At 41.5% G+C, this 19,722-nt stretch overlaps 1 protein-coding gene across 1 annotated transcript; it reads right to left on the reverse strand.

Annotated features, from left to right (window-relative positions):
* Window positions 1-1,664: 1,664 nt before the first annotated feature.
* On the reverse strand, window positions 1,665-19,595 carry topbp1 (DNA topoisomerase II binding protein 1). Its single transcript, XM_053342730.1, has 28 exons — window positions 19,369-19,595; window positions 18,889-18,982; window positions 18,638-18,772; window positions 18,401-18,544; window positions 17,760-17,941; window positions 17,401-17,594; window positions 17,053-17,229; window positions 16,757-16,923; window positions 16,434-16,597; window positions 15,791-16,035; window positions 15,375-15,703; window positions 14,639-14,811; window positions 14,171-14,382; window positions 13,762-14,078; window positions 13,487-13,672; window positions 13,279-13,394; window positions 13,044-13,167; window positions 11,463-11,621; window positions 10,558-10,639; window positions 9,915-10,116; window positions 8,318-8,547; window positions 7,985-8,127; window positions 7,023-7,119; window positions 5,629-5,792; window positions 4,393-4,521; window positions 3,662-3,751; window positions 2,675-2,836; window positions 1,665-1,802 (listed from the first exon to the last, which is right to left on the reverse strand). The coding sequence occupies exons 2-28, from the start codon at window positions 18,973-18,975 to the stop codon at window positions 1,674-1,676; spliced, it is 4,539 nt and encodes a 1,512-aa protein (XP_053198705.1). The 5' UTR covers window positions 18,976-18,982; window positions 19,369-19,595; the 3' UTR covers window positions 1,665-1,673.
* Between the last annotated feature and the right edge of the window lie 127 nt (window positions 19,596-19,722).

Genomic DNA, 19,722 nt, shown 5'->3' on the forward strand with positions numbered 1-19,722 from the left:
AAGTTAGGAAGGGAGGAAAGAAGGAAGGAAGGAAAGGAGGGAGGGAGGAAGGTTGGAGGGAGGAAAGAAGGAAGAAGGGAGGGAGGGAAGGGGAGTAGGAGGGAGAGAAGGAAGGGAGGAAGGAGGGAAGGAAAGAAGGACAGAAGGAAGGAAAGGAAGGAGGGAAGGAAAGAAGGACAGAAGGAAGGAAAGACGGACAGAAGGAAGGAAAGGAAGGAAAGAAGGACAGAAGGAAGGAAAGACGGACAGAAGGAAAGGAAGGAAGGAAGGAAAGATGGACAGAAGGAAGGAAGGAAAAGAAGGAAGGTAGGAAGGAAAGAAGGACAGAAGGAAGGAAAGACGGACAGAAAGAAGGAAGGAAAGGAAGCAGGGAAGGAAAGACGGACAGAAGGAAGGAAGGAAAGGAAGGAAGGAAGGAGGGAAGGAAAGAAGGACAGAAGGAAGGAAAGGAAGGATGGAAAGAAGGAAGGAGAAGGAAAGAAGGACAGAAGGAAGGAAGGAGGGAAGGAAAGGAAAGGAAAGAAGGAACAGTTAAAACAGATGGGGTCAATTTGACCCGGGAGGACAACAGGAAGGTTAAGGAGGCCCATCAGCTGGTTCAGTTATATGAGGTTAAACCACTTATCTAACATATGGAGAAGGGAAATGAGCTGAGGCCTCTATACTATAACCTCAGATGGCTCCTGGTATATGAAACAGCACATTGCATCACTGAAGGGAGTTAAATCAACATAAAATGGTGTTTACAGCAGATATAAGCAGTAATGACCGGGAGGAGAGTAAAAACACGCTCGGCTGACTCTGTTAACTGGATTTTATCAGTCGTTAGGACGGAAAGACAGATGAAAGGAAGGAAGGATGGATGGAGGGAAGGAAGGCAGGAAGGACAGATGGAGGGAAGGAAAGAAGGACAGAAGGAAGGAAGGAAGGAGAGAGAGAAGGAAGGAAAGAAAGAAACAAGGAAGGAAAGAAGGAAGAACAGAAGGAAGGAAGGAAAGAAGGAAGAACAGAAGGAAGGAAGGAAAGAAGGAAGGACAGAAGGATGGAAGGGAGGAAGGAAGGAAGTAAGGGTTAACTGGATTTGATCAGTCGTTGTCAGCCACTAGATGACTTTTCAGTTATTTTTAGTAAATGAGCAAATCTTTTTAAAACTAATTTAACAAGATATAATTGCTATAATGAATCCAGAGTGTTTTAGTTTATTTATTTATCTTTTTAAAAAACGAACTGTACTCACTTTTAAAGAGGAGGAAGAGCTGCTGCAGGGTCAAATCATAGATAATTAGTTGAGTCGTTTTAATTATATCTGGTAAATCAAGTTTTCTAAGAAAAAAAAAAAAAAAAAGAGTATATTAAAGACTGAAGTGTGAAGCTACACTGCCCTCTACTGGCCGGAGGATGTCATTGCACCTCAATTACAAAACATGACTCAACATTTTCTGCAGCAGACACTTCATTGAGTCATCCATCACAGTTACAGCCAACAGCGACTGCAGTCCTTTCATAAAAATAAATAAATATATATATTTTAGCCAGAAGCATGAAAAGAGTGCTACATTTATTTTATTTTCATTTACAAAAAAAACAACAACAACAAAAAAATCCTATTTACAATCATTTTCACAGACATGCAGAGTTTACAAGGATAATAATATTTAATGTTTTTTAATGTTTCAGTTCAGACGAGTCTTTTTCAGTCTGGAGGTTTCGGCTGCGGCTTTACGTTTACGTGACGGAGTGCTCGGAGCTTCTTCAGAGGGAGCTTCGGTCAGGTAATACGGCTCAAGAGGAGGGATCGGCTCCTGAAAGAGGAGGGAAAAATGACACAATAGAAAAGGAATATATGAATAATACCAGGGTTGATTTATCACCAGTGTTCACTTTCTACATGCATGTATGTATAGGTGAGCTGAAGCAATAATCTTCATATTTTACACAAACGTTACAAAGAAATGAGCTAACGTATGTATGTACAGTGTTAAAGTAACATTACTGAGAAAAAATGTGTCATTAAATTACAGTTACTGATGAAAATGTTGATGAATATATAGGAGGTTACATCTAAAGACCTTTAAGATTTTGCTCAGGAGGATTTTTGCCTTATTTTAATATTTAGCATGTTACTGAATACATATATAATTCTTCAAATTTCATCAAGGAAGGAAGGAAGGAAGGAAGGAAGGAAGGACAGATGGAGGGAAGGAAGGAATGAAGAAAGGAAAGACAAAAGGAAGGGAGGTAGGAAGGAGGGAAAGAAGGAAGGACAGAAGGAAGGGAGGAAGGAAGGACAGAAGGAAGGAATGAAGATAGGAAAGACAAAAGGAAGGGAGGTAGGAAGGAGGGAAAGAAGGAAGGACAGAAGGAAGGGAGGAAGGAAGGAAGGAAGGAAGGACAGAAGGAAGGAATGAAGAAAGGAAAGACAAAAGGAAGGGAGGTAGAAAGGAGGGAAAGAAGGAAGGACAGAAGGAATGAACATTTACCCTGAGCTGAAAACATTGGTTAGAAAATTAGAAAAGTAATCAAATGTAATAAGTTACATTACTTTGATGAAGTAACTGAAATAGTTACATTACTTATTATGTTTTAAACAGAGTAACTAGTAATCTGTAACCTATTACATCTCCATAGCAACCTTCCCAACCCTGAGTATGTATGAATGAGGAGCTCTGCTGACCTGCATGAGGTAGTCAGCGATGTACTCCGGCTTCAGGCATGTGACTCCCTGGGCGGTGGCCTCCGACAGGTCGACTCTGAAGTCTCCGGGTTTCAGCCGAGTGAAGTCTGCAAACACGTGAGTGGCCTCTTTGTATAAAGACGGAGACGGACTGGGCAGCACCTGGAGAGAAAGTACAGGTACAGGTAAGCTTTACATTATGGTGGAGCACAAATAACAGCATTTATTATATGTTATATGTTACGTCATCTTTTAGCAGCTCTTCCTTCCTTCCTTCCTTCCTTCTAAGTTTAGCTTTTGGGGTAAATGTTCCCTCCTTCTGTCCTTCCTTCCTTCCTTCCTCCCTCCCTCCCTCCTTCCTCCCCCCTTTCTTGTCCATCTGTCCTTCCTTACTCCCTCCTACCTTCCTTTCTTTTCCTTCCTTCCTTCCAAGTTTAGCTGTTGGGGTAAATGTTCCCTCCTTCCTTCCTTCCTCCCTCCTTTCCTTCCTTCCTCCCCCCTTTCTTGTCCATCTGTCCTTCCTTCCTCCCTCCTCCCTTCCTTTCTTTTCCTTCCTTCCTTCCAAGTTTAGCTGTTGGGGTAAATGTTCCCTCCTTCTGTTCTTCCCTTCCTTCCTTCCTTCCTTCCTTCCTTCCTTCCTTCCTTCCTTCCTTCCTTCCTTCCTTCCTTCCTTCCTTCCTTCCTATGTAAAAAATCCTTCCTGTTTAGCTTATCTCTTTTTTTATTTATTTCTGCTGCTTTTAAAAAGGTCAACCCTAAAAAACAACCCATCAGTCTTTAACACAAGTTGTTTGTAAAAAGATCAGCTGTTAAACTGACTTAACGTTGCTCTGGAAGAAGAGCACTAGAGACACATCAGAGATTATGATGCTGTCAAAATCAGCTTTCCCCTTTAAAAAGATAAAAAGATTTCGCTGGGCTGTGTGATTTAGAAAACTGCAGCAGTCAGTTAAAAAAAACCAAAAGAAACAAAACACAAGCAGCAACCTTCGCCCCGCCGGACTGCAGCAACCGCCTGAAGCCCGACTCTCTGTTCTGGTCGATGTTCAACATGACGATCCATCCACTGAAGGCTCCCTGAAAGATGAAAAGGAAGAAATGTTTGCTCCACACTTTTAATATTGAGATAGTAGATAACAAATAGCCGCTGATAGGAGTCTGTTTAACCCTCCTGTTGTCCTCGAGTCAAGGTAGGAAGTTAGGAAGGGAGGAAGAAGGAAGGAAAGGAGGGAGGAATGGATAAAGAAGGAAGGAAAGGAGAGAGGAAGGAGGGAAGGGAGGAAGGGAGAAAGGAAGGAATAAGGAAGGAAAGGAGGGAGGAAGGAGGGAGGGAAGAAGGGAGGAGGGAGGGAAGAAAGAAGGAAGGAAGGAAGGAAGGAAGGACAGAAGAAAGGGAAGAAAGGAAGGAGGGAAGGAAAGAAGGACATAAGGAAGGAAGGACAGAAGTCAAGGAAGGAAGTTAGGAAGGGAGGAAGAAGGAAGGAAGGGAGAAAGGAGGAAGGAACGGAGAAAAAAGGGAGGAAGAAGGAAGGAAAGAAAGGAAGGACATAAGGAAGGAAGGAAGGACAGAAGGACGGAAGGAAGGAAGGAGGGAAGGAAAGAAGGACATAAGGAAGGAAGGACAGAAGGAGGGAAGGAAGGAACAGTCAAAACAGACGGAGTCAATTTGACCCTGGAGGACAACACAAAGGTTAAGTGTGTAGGAGCTCATAACGAACCCCCTGGTCTCGGCCCCCCTGCAGGGTTTTCCTCCAGCGCATGGCAGCAGACGCCAGCCTCCTCTGCTGGGAGGTGATGGAGGGCAACGCGTCCAGGATGGAGCTGCTGCCCCACTCGTACTCATCCTCCTACAACACAAACACACACACATATATACTTATTTAAGATTTAAATAATACTAGGCATTAAAAATAAGAGTGAAATCCTAATTTAGTTTATTAGCTTTAACTCAGAATGAGATCCTTTCTAGTTTTTAAGATGTTCTGTGACACATTGCTTTATAAAAACCCTTGTGTCGTCCTAATGGGTCAAATTGACCCCGTCTGTTTTGACTGTTCCTTCCTTTCTCCCTCCTTCTCTCTTTCTTTGATTCCCCCCACCTTCCTCCCTTCTTCTTTTCCTTTCTCCCTCCCTTCTTCCTTCTTTCCCTCCCTCATTCTCTCCTTCCTGTCTCCCTCCTTCTTTCCTTCCTCCCTCCCTCGTTCCCTACTTCCTTCTCTCTTTCTTTGATCCCCCTACCTTCCTCCCTCCTTCATTCTCTCCTTCCTGCCTCCCTCCTTCTTTCCTTCCCTTCCTCCCTCCTTCTCTCTTTCTTTGATCCCCCCTACCTTTTTCCCTTCTTTCTTTCCTCCCTTCCTCTTTTCCTTTCTCTCTCCCTCCTTCCTTCTTTCCTTCCTCCCTCCTTCCTTCTTTCCTTCCTCCCTCCTTCTTTCCCTCCCTCATTCTCTCCTTCCTTCCTGCCTCCCTCCTTCCTTCCTCCTCTCTTTCTTTGATCCCCCTATCTTCTTCCCTTCCTTCTTTCCTTCCTCCCTCCTACATTCCTTCCTTTCCTCCCTCCTTCCTTCATTCTTACTCCCTTCCTTCCTCCTTTCCTTCCTCCTCGCTCCCTTCCATCCTTCCTTCCTTCTTCCTCCCTTCCTTCCTTGACTCAAGGACAACAGGAGGGTTAAAGACATCAACTTCTTCTTCTTCTCAGTCTTTGGAAAAGCTGACACTAAAATAAACCTGCCAACAGTGATTTGCTGAGAGCTTTGTTTCCAAACACTTTGGCAAGTAGGGAGTGATTATTCTGATGCTCTCCTCTAAATAATAAAGAAATCTGCAGGTCATTCTTTTTAGTTGGAGTTTACTTTTACTTCAGAAGTTGAAATTCTCCGATTGAACTCATTAAAAAAAACATACAGAAACAAATGTAACACTCTCAAATACACGAGGGGCGATCTTCACATGCTGACCTGGATGAAGCGATCCACAGAGCGGCAGGCCTCCAGGTACGAGCGGTGCAGGATCCATTTGCCGGCCGCCATGGCTGCCAGGTACTTCTCGTTCCGCAGGGGCGTCCCTACGATGATGTGGGAGCAGCTGGGGTCAAAAGACTGCTTGTCCAGGACGACTCCGCCTAAAGTACAGAGCAGAAAGAAAGAGAGAGTCATTTCTAAACTTCTCACCACTTATGAACCAAGTCACCATCGGAGTTCCTCTGGTAAAGACCTTTAACATTCAAGTCTCTTCTTAAAACACATTTGTACAGACCCTAAAGTTATAACCTGCAATTATGTATGTATTTTATAACTTTGTATTTGGACTCGGAGTCATTTTATTTTTTGTTGCTTGTTGTTTTGCCTTTAATTTTCTTCCTCTGCTCTGTGAAGATCTTTGTAACAACTGTTTTTTTAAAGGTGCTATACAAAAACATATTATCACTCAACACCAATATAACCCTTGTAATATTATTTTATTATATCACATTTTTTACTATTATTGTTTTTATAATGATTATTTATTGTTCTTTATTCTTTTTTATTGATGCTCTTCTATTTTTACTGTCCACTTTGCTGCTGCAATACTGTAAATGTCCCCATCATGGGACTAATAATGGAATATCTTATCTTATCATGTGTATATATGTAATAATTAATAATGAAACGCTAGAAAAGGTGTCCTGTAGTATCCAAAAAATATCTAAAAAGCCTGTGTATACGACACACAGTCCAACATAAACCACAGAACTTCAGTACATTAAACAGTCTAATGGGAGGATTATTATTACTTTTTATTATTAATAGACTACATATAACTGTAGCTAAACTGCAGTTATGACTACAAACCTGCTTATAAATTACATGAAAATGCTGCAAGAATTGAAAGTTATATGTCAGATTCATTGATTGTATAACAAAGCGGCCCTTAAGAGATTCATCTGCCTGCTGACGACGGTTTATATGACTGTAAGCTGCTCTGAATGAGATGAAACACTCTCACCTTTCAAGGTAAAGTAAAACAGACATTTTTTTGGCTCATGGCCTGTCTGATATATTCAATCTGTCTCGTTCTCCTTTATATTTCCGCTGCATTACGGTAGAATATCCTGTTAAAGATTCAATACTGATATAAGTTGTCATGAGCGGTGAAAATGTGAGAATACTGAGCTGAGCTGAGCACGACGACAACTCGGAGCGGAGGAAACACTCTGACTACAGACCCCCGGAGGCACATCCTCCTTTTTCTGTCATCAGGGATTTGCTCCTCTCTCTACTTCAGGCCTGTGATGTGTTGCCGGGGTTTTTTGGGCTGTTTTTTTTTTTTTAACAGCAGGGTGATGAAAGCCCTAATTAGGCGGGCGACTCACCGAGCTGCTCGATGAGGTCACTGTAATCAATGCGCTCCTGAGGGCTGAGGGAGGACAGCTGAAATCTGGGCGGCTGCTTTTCTTCCTCGTGCTCCTCCTGAGAGAAACGATAACCTTTTAACACCAACTTGTTTAAAAATAAAAAAGGGTGTAGAGCAGAGGTGTCAAACTCATTTTCATTCAAGGGCCACATACAGTCCAATTTGATCTGATGTGGGCCGGACCATTAAAAAGATGGATGGAAGGAAGGAAGGAAGGAAGGAAGGAAGAAAGGACAAATGGAAGGAAGGAAGGAAGGAAGGACGGAAGGAAGGAAGAAAGGACAAATGGAAGGAAGGAAGGAAGGAAGGACGGAAGGAAGGAAGGTAGGAAGGAAGGAAGGAAGGAAGGAAGGAAGAAAGGACAAATGGAAGGAAGGAAGGAAGGAAGGAAGAAAGGACAAATGGAAGAGGAAGGAAGGAAGGAAGGAAGGAAGGATGGAAGGAAAAGGAGAAGGAAAGATGGAAGGAAGACAGGACAGGTGGAAGGAAGGAAGGAAGGAAGGAAGGAAAAGAAGACAGAAAGGAAAGACGGAAGGAAGAAAGGGAGGAAAGAGAAGAAGGAAGAAAAGATGGAGGGAAGACAGGACAGGTGGAAGGAAGGAAGGAAAAGAAGACAAAGGAAAGATGGAAGGAAGGAACAAAGAAAGAAAAGGAGGAAGGAAGGAAGGAAAGAAGACAGGAAGAAAAGGAGTAAGGAAAGCTGGAAGGAAGGAAGGAACAAAGAAAGAAAAGGAGGAAGGAAGGAAGGAAAGAAGATAGGAAGAAAAGGAGTAAGGAACAAAGAAAGAAAAGGAGTAAGGAAAAATGGAAGGAAGGAATTAAGTAACAAAGAATGAAAAGAAGGAAGGAAAAGAAGACTTTGCATCGAGGCTTCTTTAGTGACTAAATTCTTGTTCTTTATGTTAAAAAATGAATTTTCACCTGCGGCTCCGGAGCTACGGGCGGGTTGGCGAGAGGGAAGGCGATGCTGGGGGCTTTAGGAGTGAGGATGTCGTTATCAGGCTCCTCTGATAAAGGAGATTTAACCCTCTGGCCCATTTGCTGAGCGATGACATCACAAGCGGCTGGCAGAAAGAGTGATCAGAGTGAGAAGTTAACATGAAGATCAAACTCATTCATAAAAATTGAACTTAAAGTGTATCAGACATCATGTTTTTTTTTTTAAATGTTGTATGTTTATGGTGACTTTATTTTCATTTATTCATTTATTCACTTCCATGTTGAAAATTAGACAGTTTTCTACTCATCTCTTACCCATCTCCACCAGCTCAGAGTCGGTCATGGAGTCTCTGTACTGTTGGCCGTTTTCCGCGGTGGGGGGAGGCAGTGGTGCGAGGGTCTCCGAGTGCTGCGAGGGACTCCCGGGCCACTGTAAATTATCAGCGAGCTTGGCCCTCTCCTCTCTGGCTGTCGGATCATCCCAAACGATCTGCTCGCTCTGGGACGGCTCCGTGTTTAAGTCCATCGCTGCTTCTCTGGACATCCTGGAATCAGTAGCACAGTATCGTCTCATCACTTCAGGCCAGATTCAAAAGATTTTAGTGTGTGTGATACACTTTTAAAAGTTAGTTAACTAATAGAGTGACTGTGTGCTCCTGTCTTTAGCTGCTTATTACCCCTGTAAAATGTAATCTAACATCTTAGACCAGAGGTGTCAAACTCATTTTCACTCAAGGGTCACATAGAGACCAATTTGATCTGATGTGGGCCGGATCATTAAAAAGAAGGAGGGAAAGAAGGAAGAAAGAAAGGAAATAAGAAGGGAAGGAAGGAAGGAAAGACAGACAAAAGGAAGGAGGGAAGAAAGGTAGGAAAGACAGACAGTGACTGATGGACAGACAGACAGATGGAAGGAAAAAATGAAGGAAGGACAGAAGGAAGGAAGGGCGGAAAGAAGAAATGAAGGAAGGACATACGGAAGGAAGGGAGGACAGATGGAAGGAAGGAAGGAAGGAAGGAAGGACAGAAGGAAGGAAGGGAGGAAGGAAGGACAGAAGGAAGGAAAAAAGGAAGGAAGGAAGGGCAGATGTAAGGAAGGAAAAGAACACAGGAAGGAAAGTGGGCCGGATTGCTCCCCTCAGTGGGCCGGTTCTGGCCCGCGGGCCGCATGTTTGACACCCCTGTCTTAGACTAATGCTGGCATGGCTGCACTACCATGAAACCATGATGTGCTGCCTGCAGTGAACTCGCTCTGATCCCCCTCTCAGAGATCCTCCAAGGTTGTTGTCATTAAAAAATCCTAAATTTGTGAATACTAGGCAACAAAAAAGATTGAGTTACCTGCCAAGAAAATAAGATTTGTAACACTCGGTTGTTATTAACTGGAAGATTACAACTCCAAATGATTTAATAGATGATTTAATTGAGATGGACACTAAAGGCACCTTGACTTGAATACAATAAGGTCATACTTGAACTCTTTTACCAGATTATGTATAATGGCATAGTTCTGTAAGGTTATTTTATTGTGGAATAAAAAAGGATATGTATTTATATTTATTATATTTATTGATGCTAACCCTCCTTCCACATGTTATTTAACACCCATGCACTCAAAGGTTTGCTCCTCTTTTTAGCTGAATAATTTATATGTAATGTCTGCTCCAGTTTAAATTGAATTACAATGCAGTTTAATAACCTATATATTACTTTATGTATGCATGAGTATGTTTATTTACTTTATAAATGATATGCATGCTTTTATTTTATATCATTATACTTATACTTAACGTATGAAATGTGCTCTATAACTAAATTAGACTTTAAATTTAGCTTTCCCAGTTTGCCTCCTCTCTTTAAGATAATACTAATTTAAATCTAAACATTTAGTTTAAGCCTTTTCACAACTTGCCTCAAAGCTTCCAGAGTACGTCGGCTCCCGCTGCGTCCGACTCGGCTCCCGTCGGGTGTGTTGGGCCCCGTGTCGGCCCCTCCCGATCCCATCCTGCTGAGTCGGACTGAAGAACGCCTACCTGTTGTGAGCTTGGTGGCTGACATGATCTCCTGGAGCTGTCGGTGCAGGTTCTCTCTCATCTCTAGAGTCTCTGAAATATCTGGAAACAGGAAATAAAAAAAGGTATATTATTATTATGATAACACCAATATTCCTTTTATACATAAGGATACCATTTAGTTATGTTCTTATTGCTTGTTTTCTTACTTCTTTATTCTTTTTATTGATGCTCTTTCTATTTTTGTCAATTTTCCCATTGTGGGACTAATATAGGGTTATCTTATCTTCTCTTGAATTATGTATGAATCAAATTAATCAGTTAATTGTATTCAAGTGCAAGCAATACCCTCCATATTATGCTACTATAGCTGCATCTCATCTTTTTATTCTGTCATCCTTTTACTGTATCTTTTTATTTGTCTCTAAAGTACAAATAGAGTGGCACCTGTAATCTCATTATATGTCAAATATAATTACAATAAATCTTTCTATTCTAGTCTAGTCTATATGTTCATGAAAACCACAAAATGAGGACACCCACCGCTTGTTTCTGTAGGATCTTCTTGGTCGGTGCTTCCATCGCTCACACGACGTAAGTTAGTAGATTCTGCTGTGGTGTTGAGCTCAGACTGAGGGACAGAGAATTACATCAGATGCTTTAAATGGAAAAACAAGTAAAGTAAAATGGGAACAGCTCCACATTCATCAGGTGCTTCTTTAGTAGTTTATCAGCACTTGATGGATTTTAACCTAAAGCACTGGATGTGGCTCTTAAACTTGTAATTACCTTATTAAATATTATTACTAATTCCCTCCTGACTGTGCATTTCTGTGATCTTGCACTTTATTGCACTCTATTGACAATTGGCTTTATTTTACTATTACACCTCCTTTTTATTGTCTGTTGCTAGAAAGATGAATTTCCCATTGGGATCAATAAAGTATCTATCTATCTATCTATCTATCTATCTATCTATCTATCTATCTATCTATCCATCCATCCATCTATCTATCTATCTATCTATCTATCCATCTATCTATCTATCTATCTATCCATCTATCTATCTATCCATCTATCTATCCATCCATCCATCTATCTTTCTATCTATCATTCAAACTTAGCTCATTATTTATTCAAACAATTTAACAAACTGAAACTGTGAGCTGAACCTCTGCTATGCACCTTATGTCTAAACTTCCTGTCGTCCTCCCTTCCTCCCTCCTTCCTTCCTCCCTTCCTTCTATCCTTCTTTCCTCCCTCCATCCCTCCTTTTCTCTTTCTTTCCTCCCCCCACCATCCTCCCTTCCTTCCTTCTATCCTCCCTCTCTTCTTTGTTCCCCCCTTCCTTCCTCCTTCCTCCCTCGACTCGAGGACAACAGGAGGGTTAACTGTATAAATAAAGTAATCCATCAATCGAACATAAATATACATCATTTAACCCATACACCTCCTACCTTGTCCATGGCTTCAGTGGCACGCTGTGTCCGTGTTAAAGGCGGAGACCTCTGAGAGCAGCTGGGCACCTGGCTCAGGTTCAGGCTCATTTTGGGGTTGTAGGTGAAAGGATACAGAGACTCTGGGACACGCCTCTGCTCATCAGCACACTGCACAGGAGGGGGGGGGGGGGGGGGGGGGGAGTAGATGAGCACACACTGTCAGTTCATATCCGTACACAGAAATCTATTAGAGCTGTCACAGGAATGAATTAATTGTATGAAATGATTATGAGGAGGAAACATAACCGAAATTCCCATCTGTCTCCCAGATTAGCATATGAAAGCTGTTTTTATGATTAGCTATTCTGCTTTTAGTTGATGGTAATGATTTCCTGCAGGCTGAGAGGATACTGAGTGTAAGTAGAGGGCTCACAGATCCCAAATTAAATCAAGTGCATCTTAATAATCTCATTGTGTATCTTTTTTTTTTACAGACATGATTTTCTTTTACCAGCTTATTTAAGACAACATCGACACAATGTTTTGCCCAATTATTGGTCCTGATCTTCTGCTTTGTGGTTGTTTAAGAGCGGGACGGTGATTAGAGAATGAATGGATGTATTTTCACTTGATGAAAAACAAAATTAAGCTGAGTCTTGCAGCTGGTTACCTCATTATATTAACACAGACGCAATAATTTATTATCATTTGTGATTATCAAAGCTCAAAACTGTGTAATTCTGTTTCTGTGTGAAAATGTCATCACATTAAATTCATTTAAAAGCTGATTAACCTGCAGGCTGATCCACACAAGACAGAAGTTTTTCCAGCTTATCAGATGTGCAGATTCTGTTTTATAATCAATACACTTCCCTTTATATTTGTTATGGCTGTTAACTTCTTTTACTGCTCATTACTGACTGACGGAGATACGGTTCTGACTTTACGTGCTATGGGAGTTCAAAACTATTTTGTGTTTGCTGATGAACTGTTAAAGATACACCAATTATATTTTTTATAAACTGAGAAAATGAACTCTTAGTATCACCGAAGTGGAAATTGTTTTATTATTTGGAAGGTATTTGAAGTTGAATGTATCTTGGGTTTGGGTTTTTAAAAGTCCCTTGTTAACCATTTGCCTTCAAGAACTATGCGATCGTCTGCTGCTGGTTTATTGGAGGTTTCACAGCAACAGCAGAAAGAAAATAAGGGACGCAGCCTTTTGTCAACTACACCCCAAAACTATTAAACCAACTACCGATAGATATCAGGGAAACCAGTTCACTAAATATTTTTAAGAGAAAGATAAAAATGTATCTCTTCACTTTAGCTTTAAATTAGCTCTTCTATTAGTCACTACTACACTTCTTTTAATAGTTGCATTTTTTTTGCTATTTCTACTGTGTACTGTTGTTATTGTTAATTTATTTCTTATATTCAATCTTCCATTTGTGTTCTTTTTGTGCTACGATTATATTAACTTTGTTGGGTAAATTCCTGGGTGGCACATCATACATTTAAAAAATAAATAAATAAATAAATAAATAAATGCATAAAACAGTTGCACATAAAAGCCGTCACAAAACGTACTGCCTGCAGCCAGCACTGGGAGACCACATGCAGTCCTCTTTCCTTCACTCCTCTGTACTCCCGGGTGTTGTCTCCCACACGGCCCTGGTAGATGTAGTGGGTCACTGTATCATCACAAGCCCACCTAAAAAAAAAAAAAAAAAAAAAACCCAAATCACACAAAAGTTTTAAAGACATGAATATTTGTATAATAACAATTAAAAACAGCAAAGTTTAAAAAAAGATTTCTAAACACCTGAAATCAGCTCCGAGCGAGGCAGCGATTGCATTTAGTTCACTCTGCATCTTGCTCAGCTTCTTTCCCACACAGATCACGACACCAGTGAGGGGGGCGGCTTCCTTTTCTGGGACCTTACAAACAAAATTAGTGCTAAAATGAATACTGATCATCATGAGATAGTACTTAGAGATGATATCCTCTATTTCTGTGGATCTCTGCTTACCTTCTTCTCAACTGTCTCTTTCAGCTGGGGGCTGGCGGACACAGCTTGCATATCTGAGACAGTACTGCGAGTGCTGTTGGCCAAAGCCACCTTCAGGTTCCTGTTGACAAGATCCGTCAGCGGAGTCTCCACCTTTTCTCCTGGCTTAGATTTCCCACCTGGAGTCTCCAGCGCTCCCAGTGCATCCTTAACAAAAACATAATTAAAAATATTTAGAGGATATATCCATCAAACTAGCAAAAGTTTTAATTTTAGAGCTTATTTTTGAGTCCAACCTCGACGCTGAACGAGGGCCTGAAAAGCTGGTCTCTGCTGAGGAACCGAGAGGGGGTGTCCAGCTGTAGAGAAGGCTCCTTCTGCAGGGGGTTCCTTCTTCCCCCGTCCTGGTTATGTTTAGGGGTGGTAATGTCTTCTTTGGGCTTCACCTTTTTGAGCGCAGAGTGAAACACTTTGCTCTGAAAGCGACCTAAATCCAGCGGGGTGACGGCCTTCCCGCTCTGGAAACCCAGCAGAGGGATTTCCGGAGAGGAACGTGCCGGTGGAGGCATGATAGTCCTCTGAGAACCGCCGACAAAACTCTCATCCTCCCTCTCTGTGGAAGAAGAAATAATTGATCAAAATTGGGCCTCTAATTACATTTAACCCATTTTCCAAACAGCTTAAGCCGTGTGGCATCTCTCTAACCTGGTGAAGGTGGCAGGTCGACTAGGAAACGCTCCTCCGCCGCTCTCTGCCCGCTTCTTGCAGACTCCAGTATCCAGTGCATGGTGACGGCCGGAAGCCCCCATTTCTTTGCCGCCTGGTACTTGGTGCCATCGGGACATTGCAGCACCAGATGAGTAGAGGCCAACATGCCTTTCTTCTGGTTGGCCAGGCGCACAAAGTAATCCTGGACACTGAGGGAGGGAAAATAAGACAAGATGTAGATTTTAAGAAAGGTAAAATAAATACAAGAAACACACCTGGAGAAAAAAAACTATGTAAGAAAAAACAATAAACATAAAATCAAAGTAATGAGATATGCAGCAAATCAATCTATCAAGTAGTAAATCTAGACTCTTGTAGCTCTTAATATTTAAAACACTTGAGCCTGAGAGTATAATAGCATAGTGTGTGTGTGTGTGTGTGTGTGTGTGATCAAGATAGACGTACTTGGCTCCGAGATGCTTGGCCAGCTCCACTAAAGACTCCCTCTCTGCTCCGGTGAACTGGCTGACCGAGAGAACACAATTCTTGAGAGGAAAACGACCGTCCATCACGGGAACAGGAGTGAACAGAGGGTTGAAGGAAAGCTGCAGGACACACTCCTTCTCAACGCACATGGCCTGAACATCAACAAGAGAACAAAACATTTATATCTGATATTAAAACTGAGAGAATACAATCGATGAAATTCAGTCTTGGCTGCTGCCTCAAAAAAATGTGTCATTAAATTACAGTTACTTATGAAAATGTTGATGATTACAAAAGGAGGTTACATCTGAAGTCAGACCTTTAAGGTTTTGCTCAGGAGGGTTTTTTCCTCATTTTTTAATATTTAACATGTTATTGAATACATATATTGCTGTTCATTAATACATTTTCAAACAAGAGATAAATGTTGCTTAATAAGAAATGATCTCCCTTATAATATCATGTCAGTATCCATGAAAAACAGCTGACCAGATGTTGAACATGTCCTGAACTTAGATTTTGGTGCTTAATGGGAACATTTACCCTAACAACTGAAAACATTGGTTAGAAAATTAGAAAAGTCATCAAATGTAATAAGTTACATTACTTTGATGAAGTAATTGAAATAGTTACATTACTTATTAAATTTTAAATAGAGTAACTAGTAATCTGTAACCTTTTACATTTCCAAGGTAACCTTCCCAACCCTGCTTACCAGCCAGGTATCGGTGACCACCTCGTCCACTGTGGCCTCCACTGAACAGCCCAGCAGTGGCACCACGGCGTAATCGGCCACTACGCGTGTCCGCCCCGTCAGCATCCTGCCTCCGTTTTCTGTCACCAGTTGTGAGAGCTGAGCCTCGGCTTCAGAGCCAAATCCAACGAGCAGGAAACGTTTACCGGCAAACAGGCCGGCCTCGCTGGATTCATGTAAGGTCGAGTCCGGCTCTGCTCCTCTGGTCTGGTTTGATAGGTGAGGCTGAGGCTCTGCAGCTGCACTGAAAGACATCCTGCTGTTGCCCTCTGCTGGTGGCAGCATGTCAACTGGAGAATAAAAGAAATAACATTTAAATCACCAGGCATTTAATGTCTTGGGACGATAGTTATACTGAACCCAAAAAGTCCACTCACCTACTGTAGGGTCATCATCCATGTACTGTGAGAGCAGATCCTCCTCTGCTCTTTTTTGCCCAGGAGTGCTGGGACTGGCCGCGGGGGGACCGACAGAGGGCCGGGACACCGGGGTGTGATGAGCCGGCACGGATACAGCAGCCGGAGCAGGAGGTAGACAGTCAGGGTGAAAGTAGTCTGCTTCTGGGGGGAGACATCCTTTGGAGAAGCTGTCCAGCAGCCACTGCACCGTCACCACATGAGGTCTAGAAACATTCAGAGAGGATATCAGTGATAAATTAACTACATATATAAAGCAAACCTTCTCTCTTTTTCAGTTCAATGTGTCTCTATCTTACTCAAATGTGACTACAAATAAAGCTGCAAACTAAATTTACCATTAAGAATAAAGTAAAGATATATCCTGAATTTAACTCTTTTTTAACTGTTATAATTCTCACAACCTCGAGTGATGATATGATGACAATAAATAAAGTATATATATAAAAAAACATATCAAATTGAAAATTCTGGCTGTTCTGTCCTTCATATTAAACTCACAATTCAAACATATTTTGAAACTAGTTTTGAAAAGCAGACCAGATCTTGAACATGTACTGTAAGTGACAAGGAAATAAAGTGTAAATGTGTGTGCAGTTCGGACCTGTGAGTTGCTTTGGACAGAAAATTCTTGAGCTCCTGGTCCAGCTCTCCCATCACCACGTGTGTGAGCTCCTCACTGGGCTGGTTGAAGCGTAAACCTCCCGCGGTGTTCACGAGACGCCGAAGCTTCTCTAGTTTCTTCCCCGGCAGGCCACACAGATACAGCTGCATGACATTTAACACGTGTGAAATAAAGCCTAAATTATCTCTTAATTTGAGTTATTAGTACAACAAAATTTCACTTTATGTTGAAGATATAAAGAAATGTCCTGTATCATAGCTAAATATTTAATACTTAAACAGAAATGGAGGGCAGTTCCTTACCTTACAGCCATCCAGTACATCATCAGCTGGGCAGACAGAGAGGTCCAGACGGTCTATGGGGTCTGGAGTTTCCAGGCGGCTGATGGTGCCGTTTGTGAGAGCTGTGTCGTTTATTGTCATGCTAGCGTTCACAGAAATGTGACTCAAGCCCAACAAAGACGAACCCTCTGAAGTTTAAAAAAACAGAAGTCTTAATTTTGTGACAATCAGAAACAATTTAAAAAGAAGCTTTTATTGTGTCCTGATGAAGATGAAAAACAACATAGACAACTAACTGGTGTGTGTCTTCTGCTCACCGTCCTTCTTGCCGATGCCAGTTGGGGTAGAAGTGTGCGGTCGGGTGCTTTTAGATGCGTTACGCTCCACGGTGTACCTGCTCTCATCCTGACAGAAACCCTTCTCTATGCTGTCGAACAGCCAGTGCAGAGACACGCAATACACGTTCCACTTCCGAGCACACTCGTACTTCTGACCTGCAACCAAATAAAAAATATTAACAATGAGCCAAGAGTGATAATGTGAGTGTGATGACAGTAATGCAAACTAAAATGACAAGATACAAGTTGCCCTACTAGTAAGTTAACAGAATATTTTAACTTGAGAAAAATGGAAGACAATGTGCTGAAACAATGCTGTCGACTTGCCTGTTGGTTCACTAACGATGAGGTGTGTACACTCGTTCATTTTGAGCTGTCCGGTGTAGGTGGCTCCGTGCTGCTCACAGAGCCGCTGCACCTCTTTACGCTCCGTGCTGGAGAGGCCGGTCACACAAACAGTGCAGCCACGCAGCACGGGGCACAGGTAGTCCTCCATGGGCAGGTCTGTGTACCTGAAGAGACTGAAGGAGACAGAAAGAGGCGTTTTAATTAACCATCTACATTTAAAAAGTGCTTTGTTTTTTGCCATAATCTATATAACTTTATAGACAAAGTTTGATAATGTTGAATACTAAACATCACAAAAATCATTTTCAGTATGTGTCGGTTTTAATGGGAGTAGGTACCTGTCCTGAGATCTCTCCCAGCAGGCTTTGACCCATGTGGGCAGCAGGATGGGTTTACTCAGGCTGGCAGCCACCAGGTACTTCTTGCTGCCCACCTCTCCTGCTATCAGGTGTGTGACAGACACATTTAGGTCAAGATAGACCCGTCCGCCCATGAGCTTCACCAGATCCATCATCTCTACCTGTAGACAGACATTCAAACATGTAAAACGCTTTAGAGGATCATGTGTGACTTATAATTCTCAATTCTAAACCTGTATTCAGATATTAGAGATATTTTTGGGATGTATTTATGTATCGTTAATAAGCTCAATTCATTTCATGTGTGTGTCAGATTTTCATTATTAAGAGCACACTCAGAAAAGTAAGCCTTTGATTGTGTCTCCTTTTTTTTTATATAACACAAATTAAAGTAATAATTGGTGATTTCCTAATAACTCTTTTCTGTGCTCCCTAAAACTGTCCAATTATATTTGTTAATGCCTAATATACCCTCAAATCACTACCCTGTCTTAGAAAGCATTTTTAGTGGGTTAAGAAGAGTTATCATTTTTACCTTAACCCTCAAACTATTGTTCTTCTGTAGATTGCTGTTTTTAAAAGAGAAGCCATCTACAGAGGTTGAGATGCAGTGAACTAACCCGTGTTGTTTTATCCAGGCTGGTGCAGGAGATAGTGATGTCAGCCATGGCCATGTTATAGACCGGCGTCTCCGCTTTGGGGACACAACGCTGCTGCTGCAGGCAGTACAACACCACCAACGGACTCACCACCCGGCAGCCAAGCTACAAGACAAAGAGTAGAGTCAATCTTCAGGATACTGTTTCACCAATTCCTGTTAAATTCAGGGTTTCAAAGTATCAAAATATGAGTTGGACCTTCTTGCAGTGCAGAAACGCTGGAGTTGTGAAGCTGTTGAAGACGAACAAAGACCTGTCCTTCTGGTTCATCTCTAACACAGCATCCTCATCGATGGTCTTCAAGTGCTTTTCAGACTGTAGCTCCAAAATGGCCTTTGTATGAACATAAAAACAAACAAAATCACCAGCTGCACACAATGAGCCAGAGAGGAAATGGTAATAATGTAAAGACCAACAATAGGTTAGAGCCAAATAACAATGGAGATTACCTCATACGCCTTGGCAGCATACTCTGTTTTCTTTCCCTGACTTTCCACAAACTTCACAATGAAGCCTTCATTGTCTGCTTTAGACATTTTCAACCTGTTAAGGACGAGTGAAAAGTGACCAGTTTGACTTTACAGTAATTACCACTTAAACATAATGTGCTATGACAGTTTTTTTGTAAAGCTGCATTGGACATTCCACCTTGTCGGACCCCACTGGTCTCTAGAAAGGTTGCAGATATTATCTTAGCCCATCTAACTTGCATGGTTTGATATGAATACCAAAAACAAACAACAACAAGCTCCTTATCAGATGTGATGTATAATATAAATTACTAACAACTTCCTTCAGTGCATACATAAGTTACACATGTCTGCACCGTGTATCTATTGAATGGTACAACGCTGTATTTGTTTATTAATCGCAAATGCACACAATCTTTTTACACTAGTGTTTAGCTGACATGATGTTAAGCTACTTACCTCCTTTTTGATGCACTCAAACAGACAAGGTTTACTTTGACAGCAATAAATATAAACTCGGACTACTCATGGGGGAGCTGATGTTATTATTCCTTATCAATAAAAACTATAACAGTTTGTCAATCGCTGTTTTTTAGTGTTAAACAACCTGCGCTAACTTTGCGTAACTTCACTTGAATGGCAGTTTAACCGGTAAGCTAGCATACAAAGCACAAATAACGCCTCAAACTGTCTCATAAAGTTATCTTAATAGTGTCATAAGCTGCCATTCGTCTCTATAGTCCTGAATACATTAATAATAACATTTTTTAACAATAAATAAACCCTTGAAATAATAGCTTCTGTTGTTGTTAT

The sequence above is a fragment of the Scomber japonicus genome, chromosome 21 (assembly GCF_027409825.1).
Source record: "Scomber japonicus isolate fScoJap1 chromosome 21, fScoJap1.pri, whole genome shotgun sequence".
Taxonomy (NCBI): domain Eukaryota; kingdom Metazoa; phylum Chordata; class Actinopteri; order Scombriformes; family Scombridae; genus Scomber; species Scomber japonicus.